The 26,863-nt window shown below is 40.1% G+C and overlaps 2 protein-coding genes across 4 annotated transcripts in view; both read left to right on the top strand.

The window, feature by feature from the left end:
- DAB2 (DAB adaptor protein 2) overlaps positions 1–3,979 on the top strand; it is a 52,818-nt gene extending 48,839 nt beyond the window's left edge. For all 3 annotated transcript variants that reach the window (XM_064375934.1, XM_064375933.1, XM_012460047.3), the window contains 2 exons: positions 619–689; positions 2,248–3,979. In XM_064375934.1, the coding sequence (XP_064232004.1) occupies positions 619–684 (66 nt within the window). In that variant the 3' untranslated portion in view covers positions 685–689; positions 2,248–3,979. The remainder of the gene's footprint in view (positions 1–618; positions 690–2,247) is intronic.
- Positions 3,980–8,040: 4,061 nt separating this feature from the next.
- C9 (complement C9) overlaps positions 8,041–26,863 on the top strand; it is an 87,641-nt gene continuing 68,818 nt past the window's right edge. Inside the window, exons 1-3 of the mRNA XM_012460046.2 lie at positions 8,041–8,133; positions 10,650–10,744; positions 26,647–26,761. Of these exons, the coding sequence (XP_012315469.2) occupies positions 8,092–8,133; positions 10,650–10,744; positions 26,647–26,761 (252 nt within the window). The 5' untranslated portion in view covers positions 8,041–8,091. The remainder of the gene's footprint in view (positions 8,134–10,649; positions 10,745–26,646; positions 26,762–26,863) is intronic.

Here is a 26,863-nt window from a genome sequence, read left to right as displayed (position 1 = left end):
TCTTGCCATATTGGCCAGGCTGGTCTCAAACTCCTGACCTCAAGTGATCCATCTGCCTTGGCCTCCCTTAGGGCTGGGATTACAGTCATGAGTGACCACACCTGGCTATAATAGCTTTTTGATGGTAAAGCTTGTTTGACTAAGATTTGTCACCGAGAACCTTCACAGTATAAACATTCATTTAAACTGAAGAAAGATTATTTGCACAAGAATGATTATCTTCTGAATTTGAGAAATAATATCACACAGAAAACATCTTTCATATCTCACTTAAACCAACCGGTGGAAGCATTTTGGGAGAAAATTGAGCCAAAATACTATCTTGAAAGCTTTTCAAAAATTTACATTCTTAATTTTTCAACAATAGTTCTATAGCTTATAAAAATAATACTTCCCATTTGGGGGAAGCAAATGAAATTCATCTGAACCTTGATTTTCACATAAATAATATGCACCACCCTCTGCAAGCAGATAGAAACAATCACTGTAAGCCCCATATAATGTCTGATTGGCCTATGACCTAAGCGATTTTTAAAAGAATTTTGGAAGTCTTCATTGTAAATTTTTTTCCTTACGACTGTAACTGTATTTATTGACTAGATGATTTTATCTTCTTAGATGGCTTCTCCTCAACCTGTCTCTTCTGAGATATATAGGGATCCATTTGGAAATCCTTTTGCCTAAATTCTGTAAGTAGAAGATCCTAATAAGGTTATCTCAGGGGTTTTTGTGAGAAAGGGTAACATGGAGTAAAGAGTGAAATTTTAATTTTAGAATTGGGAAAAGGTTAAATATCTATAATTTAGGAGTAATCAACATGGAAATCTATATTTAGATCATTCAATAATGACTAGGCTGGGCACTTAAGAACAGAATTCCTAAACACATCAAAAATTATTAATATGCCCTTGGGGATGTGGATTTTTATCTTATCCCATGATTTTGGTTTTTCAGTTCTGTGTGGGAAGTAAAACTCAAAACACCACATCACAGGTTTCTAACCTTTTTACTTTCGTATTGAAGTAATTGCAAAACAACCTAGTAATAATTTGATTCTGAAGACCTTCTGAAGCCACCATACAAGTCAGCAAAACAGATTATGATCATGACTCCTCTACCATTTATTACTTGTGAGCAATCTCAAAGTTAGTCTGGAAGAGTCTGATGGTAGTAAATCTAAAAGTTTTAACAACTGTTAAAGATCTCCTTCATAGGCAGTAGGAGCTCAAAATGAGTCTGAAGGTTGATTCTTCTGTCTCATGGACTTTATCCTAGATAAGTGATTAGATAGAATTACCTTCAATTGAAACCCTTGGAGGGCTCAGTGTAACTCTTTCTCAACAGCAGGTGATAGCAACTTTGTTCTGATCTTAAGAGATTGAATTTAGTAGGGAAAAGAAGGCTCTCCCCATTTTAGAGCAGGTAGGGCAGCTGGTAGGGGTAAAACAATAGAAATAATGAGAAAAAAAGAAGCCCAAACCCATTTTTTACCAATCATGTCTAATCCAAACAAGCTACTAACCTGTGATTTGGCTCATCTAAAATGTAATGATTTTTAATAGATAAATATTTTAAACGTGGCAACAACAATAAGATTGAGCTTATAGGCATTTAGATCCTTCTCCCTCACTCCAGTTGTTCTCTAATGACTGTGTTTCCTATAGCACCTTTCCATAACCTGCTTCAGAGAACTGGATAAATCATTAAAAATTCAAATTCCTGGGTCCTACCACAGCCCTAAGGAATTTCTCTTTGGTGCCAAGAAAATGCTTCCTTTTAACAAGAGTGCAGGTGATTCTAAAGGTAATAAAGTAGTATAGTAGATAAGAGCTAGAAGTCTTACTAGAGACTCATTCTCACCTTCCACTCAAGGTGAGATATACCCAAACCAATAGAAGAAGTAAACTACACTGGGAGTCTAGATGGATTGTATGGTCTAAATTGAATGAACTAGACTTCTTTTTGGAGGCCCTTTCTTCTTTAGGTCATGAAGACAGGATAGTTTAGGTCAACCTGCTACATCAATAGATTGGGTAAGGGGAACTCTCATGGGATGAAATAATTAACATTGAGCACTTGTGGTAATAACTTTATTAGATGATCTACATTTATCATCTGCATCAATCCTCACATTAGCCCTAGGAGATACTATTACTGACATCTTTAATAATGACTTGATATTTAATACGTTAATATTCAGTTCAAAAATTCTAACCATGGGTTTCTTTCTTCTCCACACCTCTCTAGGAACTTGGTCTGCAGACCATCCAGAGGAATAAAAAGATTGGCCTTAGTAGTCAAAAACAAAGCTGATAGCCAGACACGTCCTGATTTCTGCCCTTGTTCCAGCTTTGACATATTATCTGTTGCCTTATTCCTCGTTGCCTCTTCTACTTGTAAAATGCTTTTCACTTTCTGTCTAGGTTAAAGCTAAACTGAATCTATGGCTTTAAATAAATTAAGATCCTAAACTCTCTAGCTTAAGTGTAAATGAAGTACAGTAGTTTCCCTACTGAACCCTGACTATTGTGTCCCTAGAACTTTCTAGAACACCTGTCTTCTACCCTCTGGTTGGGAGATGCAGCCACCAAATCCCTTCATATCACACTGTTTTGAATAAATTTTTAAATCCTTATTGTTCAAAGTTGTTCGGGGGTTCTGTTTCAGAGCATAAAACCTAAAGGCTACAGTAGAACAAGGCACCTTCTTAAAAGAAGTCTTGCTTCGGACCATCAGTTACAGAGAATTTTAAAAGTAAAATTGAAGCAACTCCAAATTCTCCTTAGACATTTTGGAATCAAACACACTTAAGGACAATTTTAAAGAGATGGCTTCTCTTCTTTCTGAAGATCAGTTTCCCCCAAGGCCAAGATTGTCCTTTTCTCCAATCTCCTGCTAGCTGTTGCAAATGAGGGAAGAGCATTATTCATCTCTCCTCTCCTTTTTCTCTGACTCTCTTTTCAGTCAGTTTTGCTCCTGGGTTCATGTAGCATTACCACCCTTTGACAAGCAACAGACTCTCACAGGGCAAAAAAAAAAAAAAAAAAAAAAAAAAAAAATCTGGAGCCTCTCTTCATTCTCAGTAATTGCTAGTCCCAGAAACTAGAATTGCAAATGGGCACAACCTATATCCTTCCTGTGGAAGAGGAGGCCATTCTATTGAGCTGAAGTTCCAGAAGAGCAGTTAATGTTCAAGAGAAATTGAACTCAACTCAGCAACAAAGGACTCTATTTTAAAGAGCAACATATCACAAAGCTAAATGTGATTGTGCCAAACACATTAGGTGCTTATTTGGGGTCGTGCTAGGCCTTTATCAAGTAACTGGAAAACTTCCTTGCAGCCACAATCTCATCGTTAGTAGGAAGATAAGCGGGGAGGAAAAAGCTGTAGAACAAGTGTTTGGGGTAACCATTGAAAATCTAATGTCTGCAATATTTTTCTTATAAGTTGGCAGTGTTCCCAGTTCATTTTCAGTCCTGTTGTGAGCACAGTTCTGAAGGGTTTATTCTTGTCAAAATGAGTTTTGTTTTGTTTATGTTGGGTTTTTAATGTTGTCTCTTGATACTTAATGCTCAGGTTCTTGTGGGAGTTAATCAGCCACATCCAATGTTACCTTGAGGGGGAAGAAGAGGGTGATGCTCAGAAGCTAAACAAGACAGTGGCCACATGACCCTCTATTGATTAGCCCCAAGTAGAAAGTCCTGTGGTTTTATGTTTAATGGTAATAGCTGATCATATATGGCATAATTTTCTATCTGGCTTCCTACTCAGTCACTATAAATACAGACTTGAAATAGTACTTTAAATGTCCAAATACCTAAATGTGCTAAACTGGAGGTAACTATTTCTAGGTAGTTGAATTTTTGAAAGTCATGATCAGCCACACAGCTGTTTTGTACATACTTATTTTCTCATGCACTTTTCTGTATGCACATAAAGCTATAAATTTACTCATTTCAATAAACTGGAGTGGCAGAATATCATGTGGTACCATTGGTTTATTCTACCTTCTTTTGAGTTGGCATTAGTGGCAAGTTATAAAACATATCAGTCTGAAGTGGAGCAAATGTTAGTCATAATACATTTCTGGATTGTTACAACAATGAAGAGAAAGTGGAAATCCATGAAATAGGACCGTGAGTAGATTACCTTCTGATCTATTTCAACACCTGCTTTTCTGTCAAACCCACACACACTCCCTTCCTGGGAGTGTAAGGAAGACTAGTTGGTAAGACTTGCACCAGAACAACCTCAGCTGACGTCCACTATAAAGTCACTCATTAGCGTACTATCGGTTCATGCCTCTTACCCTTGGCTGCTTCTTGTTTTTTATTCAGTCATACTTGACCTCACCAAGACACAACTGTGTGTGGACTGCTCTAGGCTGGCACAGGTCCCTCTGGAGAGCTGTTGCATAAAGTGAACGGGCTGATGAACAGATGTTTTTATCATTAGGATGCTCTTAACCTCTCTCACCTAGTATAAAAGTTCAAGGTTCTTGTTCATTTCAAGAACAACTGCAACTACAAGAAAGAGAATCCCAAGGTGGGCCTTGCTTGGATATAGAAGTCTTCATGTTAAACCTAACTTCTCTAAGGAGTAAGACAACACTTTGGGGAAGGATTATCTATTGTTGTAGAATATTTTGGAATGTACCTTATTGTTGCCTTACCTTTCCCCTTGACTGAAACATTTGTTCTCTTCTTAACAATAGTAAGGTGGAGTGTAAAGAAATAGACTCCACACAAAAGCAGGTTCCAGGAGAACTGAAAGTAAGCCACAGATGAGCTGGAGAAGGCTGCTGATAAGAGCACGGTGCACCAATTATCTGGCTTATCCAGGTGCTCTGCAGTCTGTCTAACCCGTTGAGCCTGTGTGTTATCTCCACGTGGCTCAATCTGTGAGATCTTGCCAGAGGTTAACTTGCTCGTGTGTCCAAGAGGAGGACATTCATTTCAGCGCAGTAGGAACTACTGTTGATCAAACAGAGAGCAACAGTTACTGAAGTTTCCCTGCAAAGTGGAAACACAACCTGTTTCCTATACAGTCGGCCCTCCTAACCTCAGATTTCGCATCTGCAGATTCAACCAACCACAGATGGAAAATACGTGACTATAAAATAAAATAAAAATAATGCAGCAATTTAAATAATACAAATAAAAACAACACAGTAGAACAACTATTTATACAGTATTTACATTAGGTATTACAAGTAATCTAGAAATAATTTAAAGTGTAAGAGAGAATGTACATGGGTTATATGCCCTGATGAGTGAGGACTCTGACCCACATTCCTGGAATACGTTCAATACAAGTTTAGGAAAAGACGGGAGCTGTCCCAAAGCCACTGGTAAATATTTAAGCTATTACCATTTGTGGAGGTTGCTAAATAATAAAACACATAATTCTTGCTGGGAAATGGTGTGTTTTGAACTAATTCCCTTCTGCTAAAAATAATCAAAACTCATGTTCTAAGCTGATATGCCCAACAGGGACATGTACAAGGCTATGTACTGGCAGCAGCTCTGTTAACATGTCCTAATTACAGCAATGCTGATGGACAAGGGCCAGCCATTTGTCATCTCACCTGATGAGTGGCCAAGCCTTCATTTGCCCTTGCTTGGAATTGTGTCCTGTATTTAATTACTAAACCTCTTCCACATACTGAAATCACACAAATGCTTGTCTCCAGCAAGGCCATGGTGTGGGCTGCTCAGTGGTAAAGAAGCTGGCCTTCTGCAGAGATGAAAGATGAGGTTGTTAAAAATGGAAAGAAAAAAAAAGCCCAACTCTGAAATTCTTTATGACTAAGTTTTCCTTGTGATATTGTGAAGTTTCCTGTCAATTCTTTATTCACCTGGTCGACTTCAATCATTATTATTTTATCTTATAAGAAAGCAGAATTATCGCTGCTCTGAAGGTTACAGGGTAACCTGACTGGGCTGGAATTGAGTAGAGGATGTTTCTGCGGTGTGTCTGATGCTGCCTCTACTTGTACCTGCTTAGACTAATTGGTCACCATAGAAATGGGGTATAGCAGAGGGCTGACTGGAATTAAGATAAATATTGATAGAGTTGGAAAAATCAGAAAAGAGGAGGGCAGAGTGATGCCCATGAAAATACTGAAACGGCTGGAGTCTGAGTTGGCAGGGAGACATACAAACAGTCAAGTGTTGGTGAACAAAAGGGTAGGACACAGACAGATACTGAGAATGTCACAAGAGAAGAGGATCGTGCTGAGTCTTCCCTTAAAATGAAATGCTGTAATGTAACCGAGTGGGCCCTACATAGTTTCGTGTGATGGTAAACAGATCTAAGCCGCAGGAATCCTTATTACTATAAAGGGATAGCCAGACTTACATCACCTCAACTGAAATTCACAGAGAGCTCCAGAACCACCGAATAAAGATATTTGTTCTTTCCTCCTTCATTATAAAAGAGCTCATCTGAAAGTGCTAGAAGAAAAATAGCACAGGACCAGCAAGGAAGAGAGCTGAGCTCTGATGCTCCCCCTGCCCTAACCTGCGACCTTCGGTGTTTCATTTCGCCTCTCTGGACATCATTTTCCCTGTCTGCATTCATTCATTCACCTGTTAGTGCATGTAATTTATAAATGTGCTAGATAATAGCAAACAAGACACACCTAAAACCTGCAATTGACGGTGATCTCCAAGTTTTCTCTATTTAATGAGTCTCATTATCTCCACTGACTGCACATGTTATAAGTGAAAGCCCTAATATTTCACTGTGTATTATAAGACCTGTGGATCTTTGGACAGTCGTTAAGAAGTAGCTATGGAATGGGGCAGGCATTCCCAAGCAGCTCCCTGGACACTAAGATCCCTTAACTTACTGCTACGGGACTTTCAAAAAACTGTTTCCATCACTACAAAAGAGCCAAATGGAAATGACCCTCAACACGTTTATATCAAATCAGTAAAAATTAAGTGTTTCGGTCAGAGTTTTAATGTACTTATATCTATGCCTGCCTTCAAAACTGGGAAAAGTATTATTAAGCAAAAAACATAATTCACTACCACAAAGTTGCTGAGAATATTGAAACCAAGAAGGGAACAAAGGGCAACTGACTGGTGAAAACTTTGAGAGCCCTCAGCAGAGTGGAAAACCCTAAAATCAAAGTTCAAAGACAATGGTTTAACTCTCACCCCTGCCTCTTCTGTGTGGGTAGCCTTGCAGGTATTTCTCTGAGCCTCATCTGTGAGACTAGAATAAAAGCTTACCTTCTGTGAAGTTGATAGGACTTAGTAAGGAATTTTATAGTAAAGTACCCTATAAGCAACATGATATAGTTAAAATAATAACAATAGTAGTGATAGCAAGGCAGGAAAAGCCTGAGATGTGTGGAGCCAGACATAGCAAGTACAAATTTGCAGTTACTCATCCCTGGCTGATGCGGGACAAATGATGTAATCTCAATTTGTCTCCATTTCCTCAGCTGTAAAACAGGTTATTCTGAGAATTAAAAGAGATTGCATATATAAATATGGCCTGACACATTTTAGAAGTTCAATAAACATTTATTTGTTTTGTTATTTGGAAGCCTTTCATTTGTTATACAAATGAAAATGTTATTTTCACTCCTCTAGTCTAATGCGTAATAATGCTTTATTTCTCTGGCATACACACAGAAACATAAGCCTCATTTCAAAACATGTCAGACATATGATAGATGTTAAGGACAAGGAAGAATTAAAAGCACTCTAAAAAGGTAAAGCACGTTATTCATATGTTTTATATTTTTATATAATATATGATTATATATTACAATTATGCAGCATAATATGTAATATGTGATTATATATTATAATTAATTCTAATATGTAATATATAATATAATTTGGCTCTGTGTCCTCACTCAAGTCTCATGTCCAGTTGTAATCCCCATGTGTTGAGGGAGGGACCTAGTGGGAGGTGATTGGATCATGGGGGCGGTTCCCCCATGCTGTTCTCGCGATAGTGAGTGAATTCTCATGAGAGCTGATGGTTTTAAAGTGTGGTACTTCCTCACTCTCTTGCTCTCTCTCCTGCTGCCGTTTACAAGGTGCCTTGCTTCCCTTTTACCTTCTGCCATGATTCTAAGTTTCCTGAGGCCTCTTCAGCCATGCAGAACTGTGAGTCAATTCAATCTCTTTTGTTTGTAAATTACCCAGTCTCAGGTAGTATCTTTGTAGCAGTGTAAAAATGAACGAATACAATATATGTTGCCAATACATATAATTAATATGCTATTAGTATACTTTACTGCTCTCAGTATTTTTCTACATTACATTTAGCCTGAACCATGGGGGATAAAATCAATACAACTGAGCAATTCAGAAAAGCCTCTTATTCAAACTAGTCAGCCAAAAAACAAAAAAAATCCCCTCTCTCCCTCCTCCCCCTTCCATTGATTTAGCTGCCAAAGAGACAGGTGATTTGTCAATCTCCGGTCACATCTATTTATCAAGTCTAATCATCACAATTTCAAATCAATTAGCATCAAATCTAGTTAGTATAAAACATCCCATCCTGACTGCTTTTTAATCTTTATTTCCATAAGTATCTTGGTAGGGTCCAGAGAAGCCTCATAAGAGCCCTTAACATTGCTGCGGCTTTTTTTTTTTTTTTTTTTTGGTACAGAATCTTACTCTGTTGTCCAGGCTGGAGCACAGTGGTGCCATCTTGGCTTACTGCAACCTCTGCCTCCCAGGATCAAGCGATTTTCATGTTTCAGCCTCCCAAGTAGCTAGAATTATAGGCACGTGCCACCCCACCCGGCTAATTTTTGTATTATTAGTAGAGATGAGGTTTCACCATGTTGGCCAGGCTGGTCTCAAACTCCTGGCCTCAAGTGATCCACCTGCCTCTGCCTCCCAAAGTGCTGGGATTATAGGCGTGAGCCAATGTGCCTGCCCTGCTACAGCGTATTTGATAGATTCATACTGTTTCCGAATGTAGCCCACCTGTTATTAGCCGAGACTCACAGGAAGTGTCTTTCAGGCGTGGACTCATCCCATGACATAGTTACAAGAGTTGTGGCATCCATTCGAATCATCTTATTACTTGGCAGTTCTGCATGGCTTACACTCCCCAGGAAGCTCAGGAAGAGGTGAGATCAGTCCCATTAAAGACCTCAAGTTCTCTGCATAAAAAGGAGAGGGCCCAAGAAAGTGGGTAAGAGTAGGTACCTTTTACTCCAGGTAGGAATATCAGTGGAAAAGGTGAGGCGGCACTGGAGAAAATAGCTGTATATTCTGTATTCCCTCAACCCACCCCTTGTTTTACATATCTTTATATGTGCTAATGTTTGAAATTTGCCTGTAAGTAATAATAATCCTTATGAAGTCCCTTTAAGAACTATATACACTGATATCTGATGTCTTTCTTCTCAAGGTGGCCATTCTCAGTCTCAAACCTGGCTACACATCAGAATGAACTGCAAAGCTTTTAAAAGCATAGATGCAGGGTCTCATCACAAGTCAATTAACTTAGAGCTGAGTGGACAGTGGACAGGCATCACTACTGTTCTCAACAGTCCCCAGGTTATTCTATTTTGCAGTCAGTGCTTTAAGAGCAGTTGCGATGTCGACATTTTCAGGCGTTCCCAAAAATGCACTGCTCTTCCCACAAGTGCTGGGAAGCATGAAATGTGAGGGGGAAATTCTTTTTCATGGGTAGGAACAAGTTTTTCTGTCTCAGATTCTATCTTGCTGACATGTGTGGTACTGAGATAAAAGGAGACCACATCCTTCTGGAGGATGCCCTTAATGCCTTCGGGAGTTTACATCTCATTCTCCAAAATGTTCTACTCTGCCTATAGGGAAAGCCAGGCTTGTAAATGCATTTGATACATGCTCGCATGGTAATAACCCACATAGCCCATTTGCAGATTCAAAAAGAAAAATGAAGCATCTATGTCTGTGCCATCCTTTCCATTAGTTGCAGTTCTTTACTAACTTTAACTTTATGCCTCCATGAGAAGCATCCGCAGGCTTTTTTTCCCAAAATTGCATACTCCTTGATCTTCCACCCAACCCCTCGAGTCTTGCAAAATGAGAACTGATGGGGGTTCTTTATTTTTGTTTCTGTTTTTTTGTTTGTTTGTTTTTTTGAGATGGAGTTTTGCTCTTGCTGCCCAGGCTAGAGTGCAGTGGCCCAACCTTGGCTCACTGCAACCTCTGTTTCCCAGGTTCAAGCGATTCTCCTGCCTCTGCCTCCAAAGTAGCTGGGATTACAGGCACCTGCAACCGTGCCAGCTAATGTTTTTTAATAGAGATGGGGTTTCACCATGTTGACCAGGCTGGTCTCAAACTCCTGACATCAGGTGATTCGCCCACCTCAGCCTCCCAAAGTGCTGGGATTACAAGCATGAGCCACCGCACCTGGCCTTTGTTTCTGTTTTCACACAGCATTGCTGTTCATCTTAGGGACTTTAGCATTCACAGGCTCGTTGCCCCACATCTATTTGTCAATATGAGAAAACAAGAGGCCAATAATTACAAAACGACTCTTTTTTGATTGGACTTCAGCACCCAGGCCACCCAAATTGACAAAAACCCTGAGTGCAGACAAACAATACTTGTTCCTTGTCCTCTGGCCCTTTGCAAATAAATGCCTTACCCCACCTGTCCTGCCACCCCACTTGCAGCCACCCAGCAAGAGCAGCATGTCAGCCAGCCGGAGCTTTGCAGTTGCAATCTGCATTTTAAAAATCAGCATCCTCACAGCAGACTTCACTCCCAGGTAAGTCAGCTACTTTTCTGCTTGTCTCTGGAAGTTTCCTGTAGGATTAGCATTTCGAGGTCATCTTAGCAGCAAAGTACATAACAATGTTAATCCACATTGCTATATATAGAGCCCTAGCATTTAAACTTTGAAAAGAGATAGGAAAATACATAGGGTGCATCTTTGCAAGTTTTCTGTGGAAATCTGCTGCTGTTTCTGGGGATTTATTTTAAACAAGGCATTCAAATGTTAAGGTTGAGGTATTCCTTAAATATTTGGAATTATAAAATAAAGCTTGTTTTCACCAGTGTATGATAAACCTGGGTTTATTAGTGCCTGATGTCTGAGAAGTTTAAAATTAAGGAAATTAATCTTTCCCTTATTCTGCCTCAATGTCTCACACCTTTAATATTTGGATATATCACCCTTTTGCCTCTACATTAGCCAAAGGCGAACAGTTTTATTTCTTTTCCTTGACATCCCAAGTTGTGTCCAGAGGCATGCATTTTGTTTAGGACCATTTGAGATTTAGGTCATATTTCTTCCATTCCAGAATTGCAGTGATGCAGACCTGTCACTCATGCTTCCACCAAAGACACTTTTTCTCTGATCCTATTCCGGATTGCAGAGCTCATGGCAAGTCATGTAGGAAACAAATTGCCCAGATAATAAGTGTTTACTAAACACCTACACTGTACTTAGAAATGGTGGAGGTTAGGGTCCCACGAGGCATCCTTCCTTCCGTTCTGAAGTCATGGGAGTAGACGTCAACCTGTATAATTCAATACAGGATGATCTGTTCTGCTGAAAGTAGTGAAATATTCCTCACTTCTACAGTATGGCTGGGGGGAAATGTCTGCTCAAACCTTGTTCCTCTGCTCAGACATAACCATAACCTGCTTCCAATTCCCCATTGGTCATTTGACTCTTGGTTTGCCCAAATGCTGTTTTGAAGTTTGATGTCCATCTCCAGCGCATCTTTGCCTGCTTTTTGGCTGTAGTTGGAGGCCACCATTCAGCCTGGGCTCCACTCACCAAGTGGTTTGATCACAGGGCCGCATCTTTCAGGATAGGGCACCCAGAGGCACTACACAGATGAACACTGACTCCGGATCCAGTGCTCAACCAGATCTTTCCTTCATTCCTTCCTCTTTCCATATTATCTGTAAAGCATTGTACCATTCAGGAAATACTTTTGTTTAGTGGGCATCTGGGCACAAAAGGGATTTGGAAAGGGGTTCCTGCAAGTTGCTGTAGTCCTCTTGAACTTCACCTGACCCTTTCTTAAGTTAAAAAAAAATAACTCAAACAACCCACATTCCTAGGTTGTGCTCCTGCTGATCAAAAATGAGAGGCTGTGGGGAAGACTTCCATTGCTTTGAAGTGCATACCCCCTGGGTCCTGGCCACACTCAGCTGTTTCAGGGAGGACTGGAAAGCCCTCTTGGCTGGCCCCCCAGCTCCAGCAGCTGCATGGCTGAGTTTGGTCTGGCTTCATGGCTCCCATCGCTATGCCCTCTTGAGTTTGCCAGGGTTGCCCTGCTCTAAACGCTCTGTGCTTTGACCTTTGATGGGGGTTGAGGTCAAAACAGAGTGTTCAGAGAACTCAGTCATGAAGTGAAATGATTTGTTTGAATAATAGCTAACTGAAATTTGCAAAATAACTTAAAGATATCAATTTAATCAGAATAAAGCATTCCTCTGTAGCTAGACTTCCCAGTGTCAGGTCAAGGCGCCATTACTTACCCACAGTGTCAATCTGGGTGGATTACTTGGCCTCTCGGTACCTCAGTTCCCTTGTCTGTAAGATGTGGTTGTATGTATGTCTTGGCACTGCCGTGACAAAGCACCACAAGCTGGATGGCTTCAAACAAAAGAAATGTATTGTCTCACCGTTCTGGAGGCTAGAAGTCTGAAACCAAGGTGTTGGCAGGGCAATGCTACCCCTGGCACTCTGGGAAGGGTCTCTCCTAGTTTCTGGTAGTGGCCAGCACTCTCCTGTGTATTTTTTGGCTTGCAGGTCTGTTGTTTCAAATCATCTCTGTCATCAAATGGCCGTCAACACATCGTCTTCCCTTTGTATATGTCTTTATAAAAACCTCCCCTTTCTATAAGGACACCAGTCATTTTGGATGAGGGCCCACCCTAACGATGTCATTTTAACTTGATTACCTCTGTAAAGGCTCTATTTCCAAATAAGGTCCTAGTCTTACTTGATATTTAGGACCAAATAATTATCTGGGGCTTAGGACTTCAATACACCTTTTAGGCATGGCGGGCAGTCACAATTCAACCCAACACAATGGTAATGATAGCGTCTATCTAATAAGGCTTTTGTGGTGAACATTAAATAGATATACACGCAATGTACTTATGACTTCTGTGCTTTGTGCATGGTAAGAACTTAATAAATGTCAGGGATTTAAAATAATAATAATGTTGCTGTGCTTTCACTTTGATATCTTTCTTATTTAGGAAGAAAGAGTTGGAATTACGGTTAGCCCTCAGGGCTCTCACACGGCTGAAGACATCTTACGCCACAGCTACAGTGAGCTATTTTTACTGGAGAACTGTCAGGGATTTCTAACTATTGTTTTTCTTTTTCTTTCTTGCTTTCTTCTCTTTCTTTCTTTCTTTGAGAACTGGCCATGAGGGGGGCATCATCTCCTACAATTTTCAAGGCAGTACGTAAATGTTAACATTCACCATGAGAGTAGACTAATAGCTCAGAGCACTGCTTCTGCAGCCAGGGGACTGGGTTTGATCCCAGGCTCCACAAATTACTAGCTCTGCACCTTAAGTAAATTCCTTAACTTCTCTAAACCTGTCCTTCACCTGCTAAATGGGAAAAATAGTGTGTCCTGCTGTGAGGAATACCTGAGATGACAAAACATGCTTAGCACAGTGCCAGGCAAACCGGAAGTGCTCTGTGAGTGTAGCTACCATTATTTTTTCTCTCTAATTCATAAATAAAAAAACATGCCCAGGGTTCAAAGATCAAAAAATAAAACAAGGTATACATTGATTATCTTTCTTTCTCCACTCATGACTTTCCATGAGATTCGTGTTATTATATGTAAAGTATATATAAAGTGTTTTAAAACACTTCTCCACTCCCACCTCATCCTGCCTCTAGAGGTTGTCACATATATGAGCTTCTGAGTTTCCTTCCAGTAGTTGTTTTGTAGATTCAAGCATAGACTCACATGTACTCTTATTATCTCCTGGTCTTTTACAAATGATATCAGATTATATATACTATCTTGTACTTTCTCTCTCTCTCTTTTTTTAACTTTATGGCATATCCTGGGTAACTTTCTGAGTCAGTATGAGGGAGCTTCCTCATTCTCATAGCTGACTAACTTTTCACTGTGTGGATAAACAGCTGAGGTAACTTGTCTCTTATTAATGAACATTGGGTGTTTCTAATTGTTTGCACTAGAAATAGTGTTGCAATGAATATCTTTGTTTATATATCACTTTGTAAGTGGATAGGAGTATCTGAGGATTAATTCCCAGAGGTGATCTGAGTCAAAAGAAATTACTTTGTGACATTGCTAAAATTGCCCTATTTGTATTACTTTGCACATTTATCACCAGGTTATGAGAGTACTTGTTTCTCTCAGCCTTGCTACAGGAACTACAGGCCAATCTTTTGATACCTGTCAATCTCATAGGTTTAAAAAAAAATGGTATTTTGGCCTGGCTTTAATTTGCCTTTCTCTTATTGAATCAGATTGCGTATTTTTTCATACATTTAAAGGCCATATGTATGTTTTCCTTTGTGAACTATTCATTTCCTTTGTCCATTGTTCTATGTTCTATTGAGTCTCTTGTCTTTCTCTTACATATTTCTATGATCACTTCATAAATTAGTCTTTGTCTCTGATATGAATTACAAATATTTTTCTCAGTTTGTCATTCATCCTTTGATTTTACCATGGTATGTTTTAGTGGAGTTATTTTCATATTTAATTTGTTTTTCACTTTTCAAATAGCTAAGGAGTACTAGACTAGGGGTTAGAAGTCCTGAAAGTGACTAGTTACCTGGGCTCTGAAAGAGGTTGACTGGGTTTCAAACCCAACTCTGCCACTAAGTAGCTGCTGTCCAATCTGAGGGCAATTCCTTACCATCTCTGTGGCTCAGGTCCTCATGTTTAAAGTGTAATAATAATAATAGTAGATATTTAAGGGAGGATGTAAGAATTAAGTGCGATGATAAATAGAAAGGCTTTAGGGAAGAATTCCTGACACATATAAGCACTCACAAATGTTAGCAATTATTATTTAGCTTACTTTAATTCAGTGTATCTTAACAATCTGGAAAAATATCCAAATATTCATTAATAGAAAAGTTTTGGATATCTAACAAACTCAAGATATTTAAAATATCACTTTTTCCTCCTACTTTGGTTATATTCACCAAAGTTTTTCATTTTTATATTCAATGCAAGTTAACAGATATTTATGAACTACATTTGGCCAAATATGATAATTTGTCTATTCATCCATTTAATACAGCAAACAGTTATCAAGTTTGCAGAATAAGCCAGACATTGTGTCAGGAACTGCAGTATAATGTTAAACACATTATGGAGGGTCCCTGCCCTCCCTGAGCTTACAATCTAGTAAGGAATGCTAACAAAGAAATGACAATTGGAACTCAATCAAGTTTTCCCCTATTGCACCGCAGCCAAGTGAGGTCTGTGATGCTCTTGCGAAGCTTTGCCAGCCCACTTGCATACCGGCTTCCTCTGCTCTAGCCTAAATGAGGACGTTGCTCCTATAATTCTGCCACTTTTCTCCTGCAGCATCAATACCTCCCTTTTACTGAATCATTCTCAGTGGCGTACGAACATGTTGTAACTTAAAAAAACTGTTGGCACGTTTCTTCACATTACTCTAGACCCACTCCCTTGCATTCAGTCTCATGGTATGAAATACCCTCTTATATTCTGACAACATCGCCTCTGTATCTATGGTGAAATACCACTTATATGCTGACTTCCCCACATCTATACCTATGGTGAAATACCACTTAGGCTCTGACAACCCACATCTGTATCTCCAGTGCAATTGATTCCCTGAGCCCAGTGACCAATTGCTTAGTCAACATCTCTTCTTGAAAATCTAATAGGCATCCCAAACATGTCTGGAGCATTTCTCTACTCATCCCTACCCACCCTACACCACCATTCACCAAGTTACTCAGATTAAAACCTGGGAGTCATACCTGACGCCTCTACGTGTGTCATTCCCACTTGCAACTTAACATGAGTCCTGTTGGTACTATCTTTAAACATATCCCAAACCTGTTTGCTTTTCACTATCTCCATGGGAACCACTCCAGCCCAAATCACTATTATTTCTTGCCTGCCTTGATTTTTGTCCACTCCCTAGTAGTCAATGCTCTATCCAGCAACCACAGAAATCATTAAAAACCACAAATCTGAGTGTTACTTCTGCTCTCCAACTCCTCTAAGTATTCCCAGCAAGCTCAGAATCAAATCCAAATGCCTGTCCGTGGCCTACAAGGTAGAGCTGCACCCTTCCCTGTTCCCCAGGGGCGTTTGCAGTCTTTCTTGCTCACTCTGCTCTAACACCATGCTTGCAGTGCCTCCAATGTGTCACATCAGGGCCTTTGCACTTATTTTTCCCTTAGCTTGGAAAACTTTAACCAGAGCTTCCTCTCGGAATTCATTCAGGCCCCTAATCGACTATCACCTTCTACTCTGTTCATGTTTTTGCAGTGTAACAACTCATTCCAAAAGAGTATCTTAAAAGAATAGCAATTATTTATTTTGCTCATAAATCCAGGGGTTGCCTGGGCTCAACTGAGCAGTTCTCATGGATCTCCCACATAGTTGTAGTCAGTCGGTGGCTGGGGCTGGGGTCATCTTGATGGCTTATGCACTCACATGTCTGTCACCTGGGCTGGGAAGACTCAGTCAGCTGGGGAGCTGAACAATTGAGTGTCCTTAGGAATCTCTCTCTCTCTCTCTCTCTCCCTTTCCCCTCATGCTTGCAAGTAGCTTCATGCATAGTGGTGGAAGGCTTTCAGAGCAAATGTCTTTAGATAAACCAGCAGAATTTGCATGGCCTTTTGTAACCCAGTCTTAAAAGTCATACAGTGTTACTTCCTCTGCCTTCTACTCATCAAGGCTGTCACAAAGGCCCAGCCAACTTCAAGAGAAGCACACATAAACCCTACTTTTTATGGGAAGAGTGTCAAAGAATTTCTGGACATATTTTTAAAGCACCATACCACCTCTGAGAGGATTCTTTCACTGCCCTCTCCCCCAACTCCAGTCCTAGGGTATTCTCTATCCTCTTACCCGAACCATTTTATTTTCCTTCATAACTTGCATGTCATAAGTAATATTGCATGTTGTATTTCTTAGCATACTTGTTTATTATATCTTACCCTCTAGAGTATAGGCCCCATGATGGCAAGGATATTGTCTTTCTTGTAGCCTTAGCCACTAGAACAATTTCTGACATGTACTAGGTCCTCAGTAAAGGTTCTTGACCCTTGGCCCATTTAAAATACATGAAAGAAGCTCTTAAATAAGACTTGAGAAATCAGGAAAGGTTCTTTAAAAACTTAGTGTTATACACTGCTGTTATATTAGCTTTTCATCTTGATGAGTTGCATGAACCAAAGAAACTGTGTCAGATCCATTGGTTAAAAATGTAGTCCTAATTAGCTTATCTTTCTCCACTCAAAGGAGTCATATTGTCATATTTATTGACAAAAAGATTCCTTCATAAAGTAAGTGCTTTCCTGACTGGCCCTCCTGCAAAGTGTCCTGGAATGCGAGCTTCTACTGAGGCTTTCTTTTTCTAAAACTGGAGGCTTTTCTTCGTGGCAGGATAATAGGACCACACGTACATCGATGACCCTTCATTTAATGCATTTCTGGCCCAGAAGTAGATCTCCTGCCATGTTGATGTACATCACTTTGATCTAGGAAGTGACTTTCAAGCTGAGATTGAAACACTTGGAGATATATTTTCTTTGGTAAACATTTCATCTAAGAATCCAGAAAGTGTTTTACAAATACTTCTCCACTCAGCCTAATAGCAGAGCAGGGTGATAGGCAGGTGGTAAGTGCTGTACGTATGCAGTCCTTGAACTACAAAAGATGATCTGCTGAGTGAGTTAAGTGGGCTGAGGATAGGGTGCTGGACTTGGAGGATGAAAGACACAAGAAGCTATTCAAGATCACTGATCTACTTTCTTAATATTTATGTGACATATTCTTTCAATAATATATTCTTTTTGCATGACTTTTATTCCCTCATAATAATTCCCATGAGTTCTGCTTTTACTGTGCTTCCAGTGAGCCCGGTACCTGGTATGGTGAAGGCAAAACAACCAGGTGTTAAAACAATTTTCAATTTATTTTTGCCTAATTTGACATCATTTAGGTGTAAGCTTAAAATAGATTTAGGCAAGAGTCAGGTTGTCCAACTGACTTGCTTTGCCTGGGCCTTCTATATGTTTAAAAATACTTGCATTCTTGTTAACTTGCTATATTTCAAGATGTCTAAAAATCATGAGACTATTAGATTCAGAAATTATCAAACATGCTCTGACCACTCAGCTTGTTTCAAAGAGGGTTTAGGTTGGGGGGGAAAAACCAGCACAGGAGACAGGGAAACACTGCACTGAACTAAGAGTGAAGAGGTGTCAATTCTAGACCCAGTTTCCTACTAACTGTTCAACTTTGGATAAGTAGTATAATTCTCCACTTCTAGTTTCCCATCTATAAAACATAGCTAGGAATGCTTATCAACTTTACCAAAAAAAGGTAGTAAAGGTTTAATGAGAAAATGAACTTTGAAAGTTGTCTAGTAAAATGAATAGACAAATATAGGTTTTTACTTAATCCAAATCATTTATGAGTATTACGGGCTGAATGAATTGTATCTTCCCCCACCCCCGCCACCACCACCACCATTTCATATATGTTGAAGTTCTAACCTGCTAATGTGACTGTATTTTCAGTTAAGGCCTTTAAAAAGGTAATTAAGTTAAAATGAGGTCATTAGGTGGGCCTTAATCCAATATGACTGATGTCCTTATAAGAAGAGGAAATTGGAACAGACACCAGGGAAGGCCATGTCAAGACACAGGGAGAAGATGGCCATCTACAAGCTAGCGAGTGGGACCTCAGAAGGAGCCAAAACAACCATATCTTGATTTCAAACTTCTAGCCTCTGGAATTGCAAGAAAATACATTTCTGTTATTTAAGGGACCGAGTCCACGGTACTTGGTTATGGTGGCCCTAGAAAACTCATATACTGAGCTTAACATTCAGAGAACATAAGTCCTACTCCCAGGGCAAGAGAGTAATAGGTAAGAACCTTCCTATGGAGATAGGTTGAATCATTCAGGAAATGAATTCAAATCACGGTCCAGGAGGGCAATAAAAGATCAAAGGCAAAGATCTGGTGCTTTGTACTGAGTCCAAAGTGTGAGTCATACCTTAAAAAAAAAAAAAAAAAAGAAGTCCTTGGGTTAGAAGCTAAGAAGGAAGTAAGTGTGCATATAGTCAATGTGGGCCTATTGCTATTGCAAACAATGTTAGAAAACCGTCTAGAGGTAATGCCAGTATCATTGGAGCAGGGTCTAGTCACTTCTGCATAGGGAAGATTAACAGCCCCAGCTGGGTTCTAGATTTATCCAGTAATGGACTGTAACTCACTCTGGAATATTTGCAGTGAGTTTTACCTTCCATGCATAATTCTCCAGTCTGTATAGTATCTACTGAACCAGCATTCACTGAGTCTTGTCTGAGTGGCAGGTGAGAAAGGTGAGGTTTCTGGAACAAAGGAAGTAATCTATCTTGGGGAAATGTTGAAACAAAATGTTACTATAGTCATCTAAGTAAATGACAAACACAAAAATGATAGACGGAAACAGATAATCCAGTTCAAGGCAACAGCACTAATACTGGAGAAATCAGACATTAAAAAGATCATAGAAAAGTTAATAAACAGGGTCTAGAGCAATTCCTGAAACCAATGATGTTCTTTAGGTTAAGGAGGTTCCTTTACCTCCTAGTGTAATTTAGTTTTCTATGTACATATTCTTATAGCACCTTGTTCTCATATTTCATTTAATTAATTATTCACTTTCACTCATCCATTCATGAAATATTTGTTAATTTCCTATTATTGGCTAAGCATGGGGTTACAATGGTGTTCAAAACAACAAAACAAAACAAAAACCATGATCTCCAAATAAACTAGCTAGAGTTTACATTTTAGCTAAAAATACCAGTGAGCTTGGGGACATTTCCGTTTTGTCCAGCTTGAATATCAAATACCGGGAGTATAGTAGGAACTCAGAAAGGACACCAGCTCAGTGACGATTTTAGGTACATGGTGGCTTCAATCTTGGGTAATGACATAATGAGTACTCCTATACCTACTTGAGGTCCACCTTTCAGATATCATGGATTTCCACCAGATGTTACCAAGCAGTGTTTCTCAACATTGTTTGAATGTGAGAATCACCTGGGTAACTTTTTTCTTAGCTCACTGCAACCTCCACCTCCTGGGTTCAAGCAATTCTCCTGTCTCAGCCTCCCGAGTAGCTGGGATTACGGGAATGTGCCACCATGCCCCGCTAATTTTTGTATTTTTAGGAGAGATGGGTTTCACCATGTTGGCTAGGCTGGTCTCGAACTCCTAACCTTGTGATCCCCCCACCTCGGCCTCCCAAAGTGCTGGTATTACAGGCATGAGCCACCATGCCTGGCTCACCTGGGTAACTTTTTAAAAACATTGATGCCTAGAGCCCATCCTCAGAGAGCTTGATTTAATCAGTATGGAATGAGGATCACAGTTTTACAATTCCTATTTTTGATATCTAAGGATTATGATATACACTTGGTATTGAGATCCACTGCTATAGGCATTAAGGTATATGTGCTATTGCCTCTTGATGAGGCCTGTTAGTGCCAGATGAGGCTGTAGTTTTATGGAAACATTCTAGCAGAGAATTTCTTAGCCATGTGGTTTCAGATATGCACTAGTTCCAAGAAAGCAGGTTCTTCTAGAAGTTTTGCCATCCTATGTAATATATTTGCAGCCTGCAATTTTAGAAGATAGAAGCTTATCACACATCCTGACATTCTGGAAGATGTAGGCAAGGGCCAGGCTTACAAAAATGCCACCTCCAGCCAGGAAGCCTGCCTTGCAATCCTTGCTCAAAAACCATGTGGGTGATTCCCCAGGAGATCACACCTTAGAGAGATACAGGCCTAGATTTGGCCAAAACCACGTGACTAAGGACTTCCCTCCTCCTCTTTTAATTATTCACTTATTCATTTAAAAAAAAAAAAAAAAAAAACCCTTCCTAAGTACCTACTATATTCCAGGTATTTGATATTCAAGCTGAACAAAGCAGGAAAGTCCCCAAGCTCACTGGTATTTTTAGCTAGAATTTCAACTTCCATTTTGGGATCATGTTTTTTGTTTGTTTGTTTTGTTTTGAACACCATTACTTAGCCATTACTTAACCCCTATACTTAGCCAATGATAGGAAATTACTGAACCCATTACTTAGCCCATTACTGAACACCATTACTTAACCCCTATACTTAGCCAATGATAGGAAATTAATATATATTTGATGAATAGATAAGTGAAAGAGTGAATAATTAATTAAATAAAATATGAGGACAAGATGCTATAAGAATATGTACATAGAAAACTAAATTGCACTAGTAGGTTAAGGTGGGTTCTCAGAAAAAATAATGTATGTATAAGATGAGATAAATGTAGTGAATAGGGAATAGTATGGTTAAAAACCTGAAGACATGAGAGAAAGTGGCTTGTCCTAAAATTTTAATGTTCAGTGTAGCTGGAGCTTCAGTGGAGAAAAGCTGGAGAATTAGGAAGGGGATAGGCCACGTAGAGCTCTGTAGGCAATGTGCATTTGTTTATCACAGCTGTAAGAAATTACTACAAACTTAGTGACTTAAAACACAAATTTATTATCTAATGGTTCTAGAAGTCAGACAATTGAATTAGGTTTCACTGGGCTAAAATCAAAGTGCTGGCAGGACTGTATTCCTTTCTGGAGGCTCTAAAGAAGAATCATGTCCTTGCTATTCCCAGATTCTACAGCTGCCTATGCTTCCTGGCTCATTGCCCTCTTCTTCCATCTTCAGATCCAGCAACAGCAGGTGGAATCCCTTTTCATGCTTTGAATTTCTCCTGCCTTTTCTGTCTTCACATCTCCCTCCCTTACTCTTCTCCTTTAAAGATCCCACGTAATCAGAATGGGCCGACCAAATAATACAGGATGATCTCCCATAATCACATTTGCAAACCCCCTTTTGCCATGTAAGGCAACATATTCACTGGTACCAGGGATTGGAACATGGATATCTTTGGGAGTCATTATTCTGTCTACTGCATTCTGTTAAGAAAAATTTAGACTTCATCACAAGAATGATGGGAAGCTACTGAAAGTTTCTGGTAACAGAATGGTAAGATCAAATTTGCATTTTAAAAGACCCCTCTGGATGCTTTGTGGAAACTGAATTAGAGAGTAATTTTTGTAATTATCTAGGAGATATATAACGTTGGTGTAGACAAGAAAAGCAAGAAAGAGATGAAGAGAATGGATGGATTTGAGAATCATTTACAAGACTGTAAACAACACATTTTTGTAGTTGATTAGATGGCATATATGAGGACTGGAGTTCACCAGGTCTCCGGCGAGGGTGGCTGCATAAATGGAAGTACCATTTACCAAGACAATAAATACAAGGAAGAAGCATATTTGAGAAGGGAGAAAAAGCAATGCACTCTTTTGGGAATACATTGAGCTCAATAAGCCATGAAGACCTCCAAGTGCAATGTCCAATTGGAAGTTGTATTCAAAAGTTTAAAATTCAGGAGAGATGTCTAGGCTGCTGACTCATCTCTGAGTGTCTGATACGGTTTGCCTCTGTGTCCCTACCCAAATCTCATGTCAAATTGTAATCCCCATGTGTTGAAGGACAGGTCTGGTGAAAGGCGATTTAATAATGGGAGTGGACTTCCCCCTTGCTGTTCTTGTGATGAAGTTCTCATGAGATCTGGTTGTTTAAAAATGTGTAGTACTTCCCTCTTTACTCTGTCTCCTGCTGCTACGTGAATATGTGCTTGCTTCTCCTTCAACCTTCTACTATGATTGTGTTTCCTGAGGTCTCCCCAGCCATGCCTCCTATACAGCCTGTGGAACTGTGAGTCAATTCAACTTTTTTTCTTTATAAGTTACCCCGTCTCAGGTAGTTCTTTATAGCCCTGTGGGAACAGACTAATATAGAAAATTGGTAACAAGAGTGAGACATTGCTTTAAAGACACCTGAAAATGTGGAAGTGACTTTGGGACTGGGTAACAGATAGATGTTGGAAGTGTTTGAAGGGCTCAGAAGAAGACAGGAAGATGAGGGAAAGTTTGGAACATCCTAGAGACTTTTTGAATGATTGTGGCCAAAATGCTGATAGTGATTTCACTATCACTGTTAATGAAGTCCAGGTTGAGGTGGTCTCAGACTGAGATGAGGAACTTATTGGGAACTGGAGCAGAGGTCCTCTTGCTATGTTTTATCAAAGAGACTGGTGGCATTGTGCCCCTTTTCTAGGGATCTGTGGAACTTTGAACTTGAGAGAGATGATTTAGGGCATCTGGTAGAAGAAATTTCTAAGCAGCCAAGTGTTTAAGATATGTCCTGGCTGCTTCTAAAATCCTATGCTCATTTGCATAAGCAAAGAGAACTTATATTTAAAAGGGAAGCAGAGTGTAAAAGTTTGAGAAATTTGCAGCCTAACAATGAGGTAGAAAAGAGAAACTCATTTTCTGGGGAGAAATTCCAGTCAGCTGCAGATATGTGCAAAAATAAAGAGGAGCCAAATGTTAATAGCCAAGACAAAGGGGAAAATGCCTCCAGGGCATTTCAGAGACCTTCGTAGCAGCCCCTTCCATCACAAGCCTAGATACCTAGGAGATAAAAATGGTTTCATGGACTAGGCCCAGGGTCCCACTGCTCTGTGCAGCCTCGGGACATGGCATCCTGCATCACAGCCACTCCAACTCCAGCAGTGGCTAAAAGGGGCCCCTCTCAAGCCATTGCTTCAGAGAGTACAAACCCCAAGCCTTGGTGGCTTCCACATGGTGTTGGGCCTGCAGGTGCACAAAAGGCAAGAGTTGAGGTTTGGGAGCCTCCACCTAGATTTCAGAGGCCACATGGAAATGCTTGGATGTCCAGGCAGAAGTTTGCTGTAGGGGTGGGGCTATAATGGAGCATCTCAACTTGGGCAATGTGGAGGAAAACTGCTGGGTTTGAGCCCCTGCACAGAGTCCCTACTGGGATACTGCCTAGTAGAGCTGTAAGAAGAGGGCCACCATCCTCCAGAACCCAGAATGGTAGATCCACCAACGACTTGCCCCATGTACCTGGAAAAGCTGCAGACACTCAATGTCAGCTGGTGAAAGCAGCTCCAGGGTCTATAACCTGCAGCACCACAAGAGCAGAGCTGCTCCTTGCATTAGCATTCCCTGAACATGAAACATGGAGTCAAAAGAGGTCATTTTGAAGCTTTAAGATTTAATGACTGTCCAACTGGGTTTTAGACTTGCATGGGGCCTGTAGCCCTTATCTCATGACTGATTTCTCTTTTTGGAAAGGGAGCATTTACCCTATGCCTGTACCCCCATTGTACCTTAGAAGTAACTAACTTGTTTTTGATTTTGCAAGCTCGTAGGCAGAAGGGACTTGCCTTGTCTCAGATGAAACTTTCAACTTGGACTTTTGAGTTAATGCTAGAATACATTAAGACTTTAGGGGACTGTTGGGAAGGCATCATTGTATTTTGAAATGTGAGAAGAACATGAGATTTGGGAGGAGCCAGGAGCAGAATGATATGGCTTGGCACTGTGTCCCCACTCATCTCCCATGTTGAATTGTAATCCCCACGTGTTCAAGCCTGAGACTGGTAGAAGTTTATTGAATCATGGGGCTGGACTTCCCTTTTGCTGTTCTTATGATGGAACTGTCATGTTAAAAAATATGTAGCACTTCCCCCTCCACTCTCTCTCTCTCCTGCTGCTATGTGAAGATGTGCTTGCTTATCCTTCACCCTTCTGCCATGATTGTAAGTTTCTAAGACCTTCTCAGTCATGCCTCCTGTACAGCCTGTGGAACTGTGAGTCATTTAACCTCTTTTCTTTATACGTTACCTTGTCTCAGGTAGTTCTTTATAGCCATGTGAGAATAGACTAATACAGTGTCATTAGCGTAAACATGAAAACCAAAGTTCTGGGAAAATATAGAGAAAAATAAAAGAGAGAGCTCCAAGGACAGGAACTTGATGGAAAATCAGTATTTCAAGGACCATCAGAGGAAGAGGGGCCTGCATACAAGAGTAAAAGTACTAGGCAGAGAGGAAAAGAGAAATAAAAGGAAGAGCCTATTATCCAAGGAAAGAGAGTGTTCTGAAGAGTAACAGTGGTCAATGCATTCAATGCCATGAAACAGGCAGTAAGATAAAAACGGAAAGGAACAGTGAGGCACATGGCAGTCCTCAAGGACTTGGGCAAGAGCAGTGTTCACAGGGCAGGAGGGTTGAGAAGTGTTCAGGGTGTAAAAAACAAGAGACAAGGGTGCTAACTACTTTCTCAAGAAACTTGGCTAAAAAGACCAGAGAATTTAGAAGTAACTAAAAGGGCATGTAGAATTTAGAGGATGAGATATGACTTGTTCTTTGGATGACAGAAAAACATAAATGTATTTCCAGCAATTCTTCTAAGAAGTGTCATTGTGAAGGACAGGAGGGAGATGGGAGCGGCTGGAAGAAAATGTGAAGTCAGGAAGGGTGCATGATTTGTTCATTTATGGGCTTTTTATGTTTAATGTCACAAACTTGAACACTTTATACTACAAATGGAGAGGAAACAGTAGAGAGGGAGATTTTAAAAGGAAGGAGATATTCAATGTATCAGTCTCTAAGGGGAGCTGGGATCTAGAGCATTTGAGGAGATTGGCCTCACCTAGCCTTTCCTGTGGTTTAAGAGGCTAAGCTACAGGAAGGATAGCTATAGATAGGACCTGACACTTCAGGTCAGGCAAGCAGAGGTAGGGAATGTGTAGGACTCTTGTTTGGTGGTTTCTGGTTCTGTTGTGTTTTCTTTTTTGATAATTATCCCAAGTGATACTGCAACCAGAAGAGACTCAAATGGTGAAACAACAGAGAAAGGAAAGTTGAAAGCCAGAAAAGCACTGCTGAACAGTGGGCCTGGGGGTGGAAAAGGAGGCATAAGTGCCAAAATATATGATGTTAAAACTCAGAAAGATCAGGAATAAGTCCCGAACTGAAGTGTGAAGTGGCAAAGCATCCAGTTTAGGGCATACAGAATACCAGAGAGGGGAAGACTGATTTATGATGTGCCTGCTGCAGGAATGGCTAGGCCTGGGCCGGCTGGCTTAAATTTGCAAGAAAATGAGGTAACTTTGCCTCACCAGAATCTCGGAGGTGGGGGGTAGGGTGGATGGGAAGGAAGTCACACACACAAAAAATAAAATCAGATTTCTAGCTTCATTGAGTTTATAATCTAGTTGAAAATATAAGGTTAATCAATATAAAACACCTGGAAGGATGCTTTGTTAGTTTTCCTCATTGCCATTATTTTGTTGTTAGGTTGAAAGTTAAATTACAATACAGACAAGAATTAAACAAAAAGATGAGTTGAAAATACAAAACAGCATGCAGTCAAGCGTGAAATGAGAGATATAGTAAAAAGGTAATTGGTATAGTTTGAGACAGGATAAAATACAAAGTGAATTGTGTTTGTGAAGACTTCTTGGAAACAGGCATACATAATGGTCATTATAAACTTGCATGTTTTATTATCTTAGTTATGGCCCACAGCTAACAGAACTAACAGAAAACAGTGGCTCTACATCACAGATAGACTGTAGAATGAGCCCCTGGAGTGAATGGTCACAATGCGATCCCTGCCTCAAACAAATGGTAAGTGTTCATCTCCCTTCCCCACTGACCTCCCCAAATAGAAACTGTATTGCTAGCCTCTCCAGAAAAATGACTATGAGGCAGGGAGCCCCACAACTGAGT

This window comes from Aotus nancymaae, unplaced genomic scaffold (genome assembly GCF_030222135.1).
Source record: "Aotus nancymaae isolate 86718 unplaced genomic scaffold, 86718_ANA_hifiasm-v0.15.2.pri h1tg000014l, whole genome shotgun sequence".
NCBI lineage: Eukaryota > Metazoa > Chordata > Mammalia > Primates > Aotidae > Aotus > Aotus nancymaae.
This window is presented reverse-complemented; position numbering and strand designations above follow the sequence as displayed.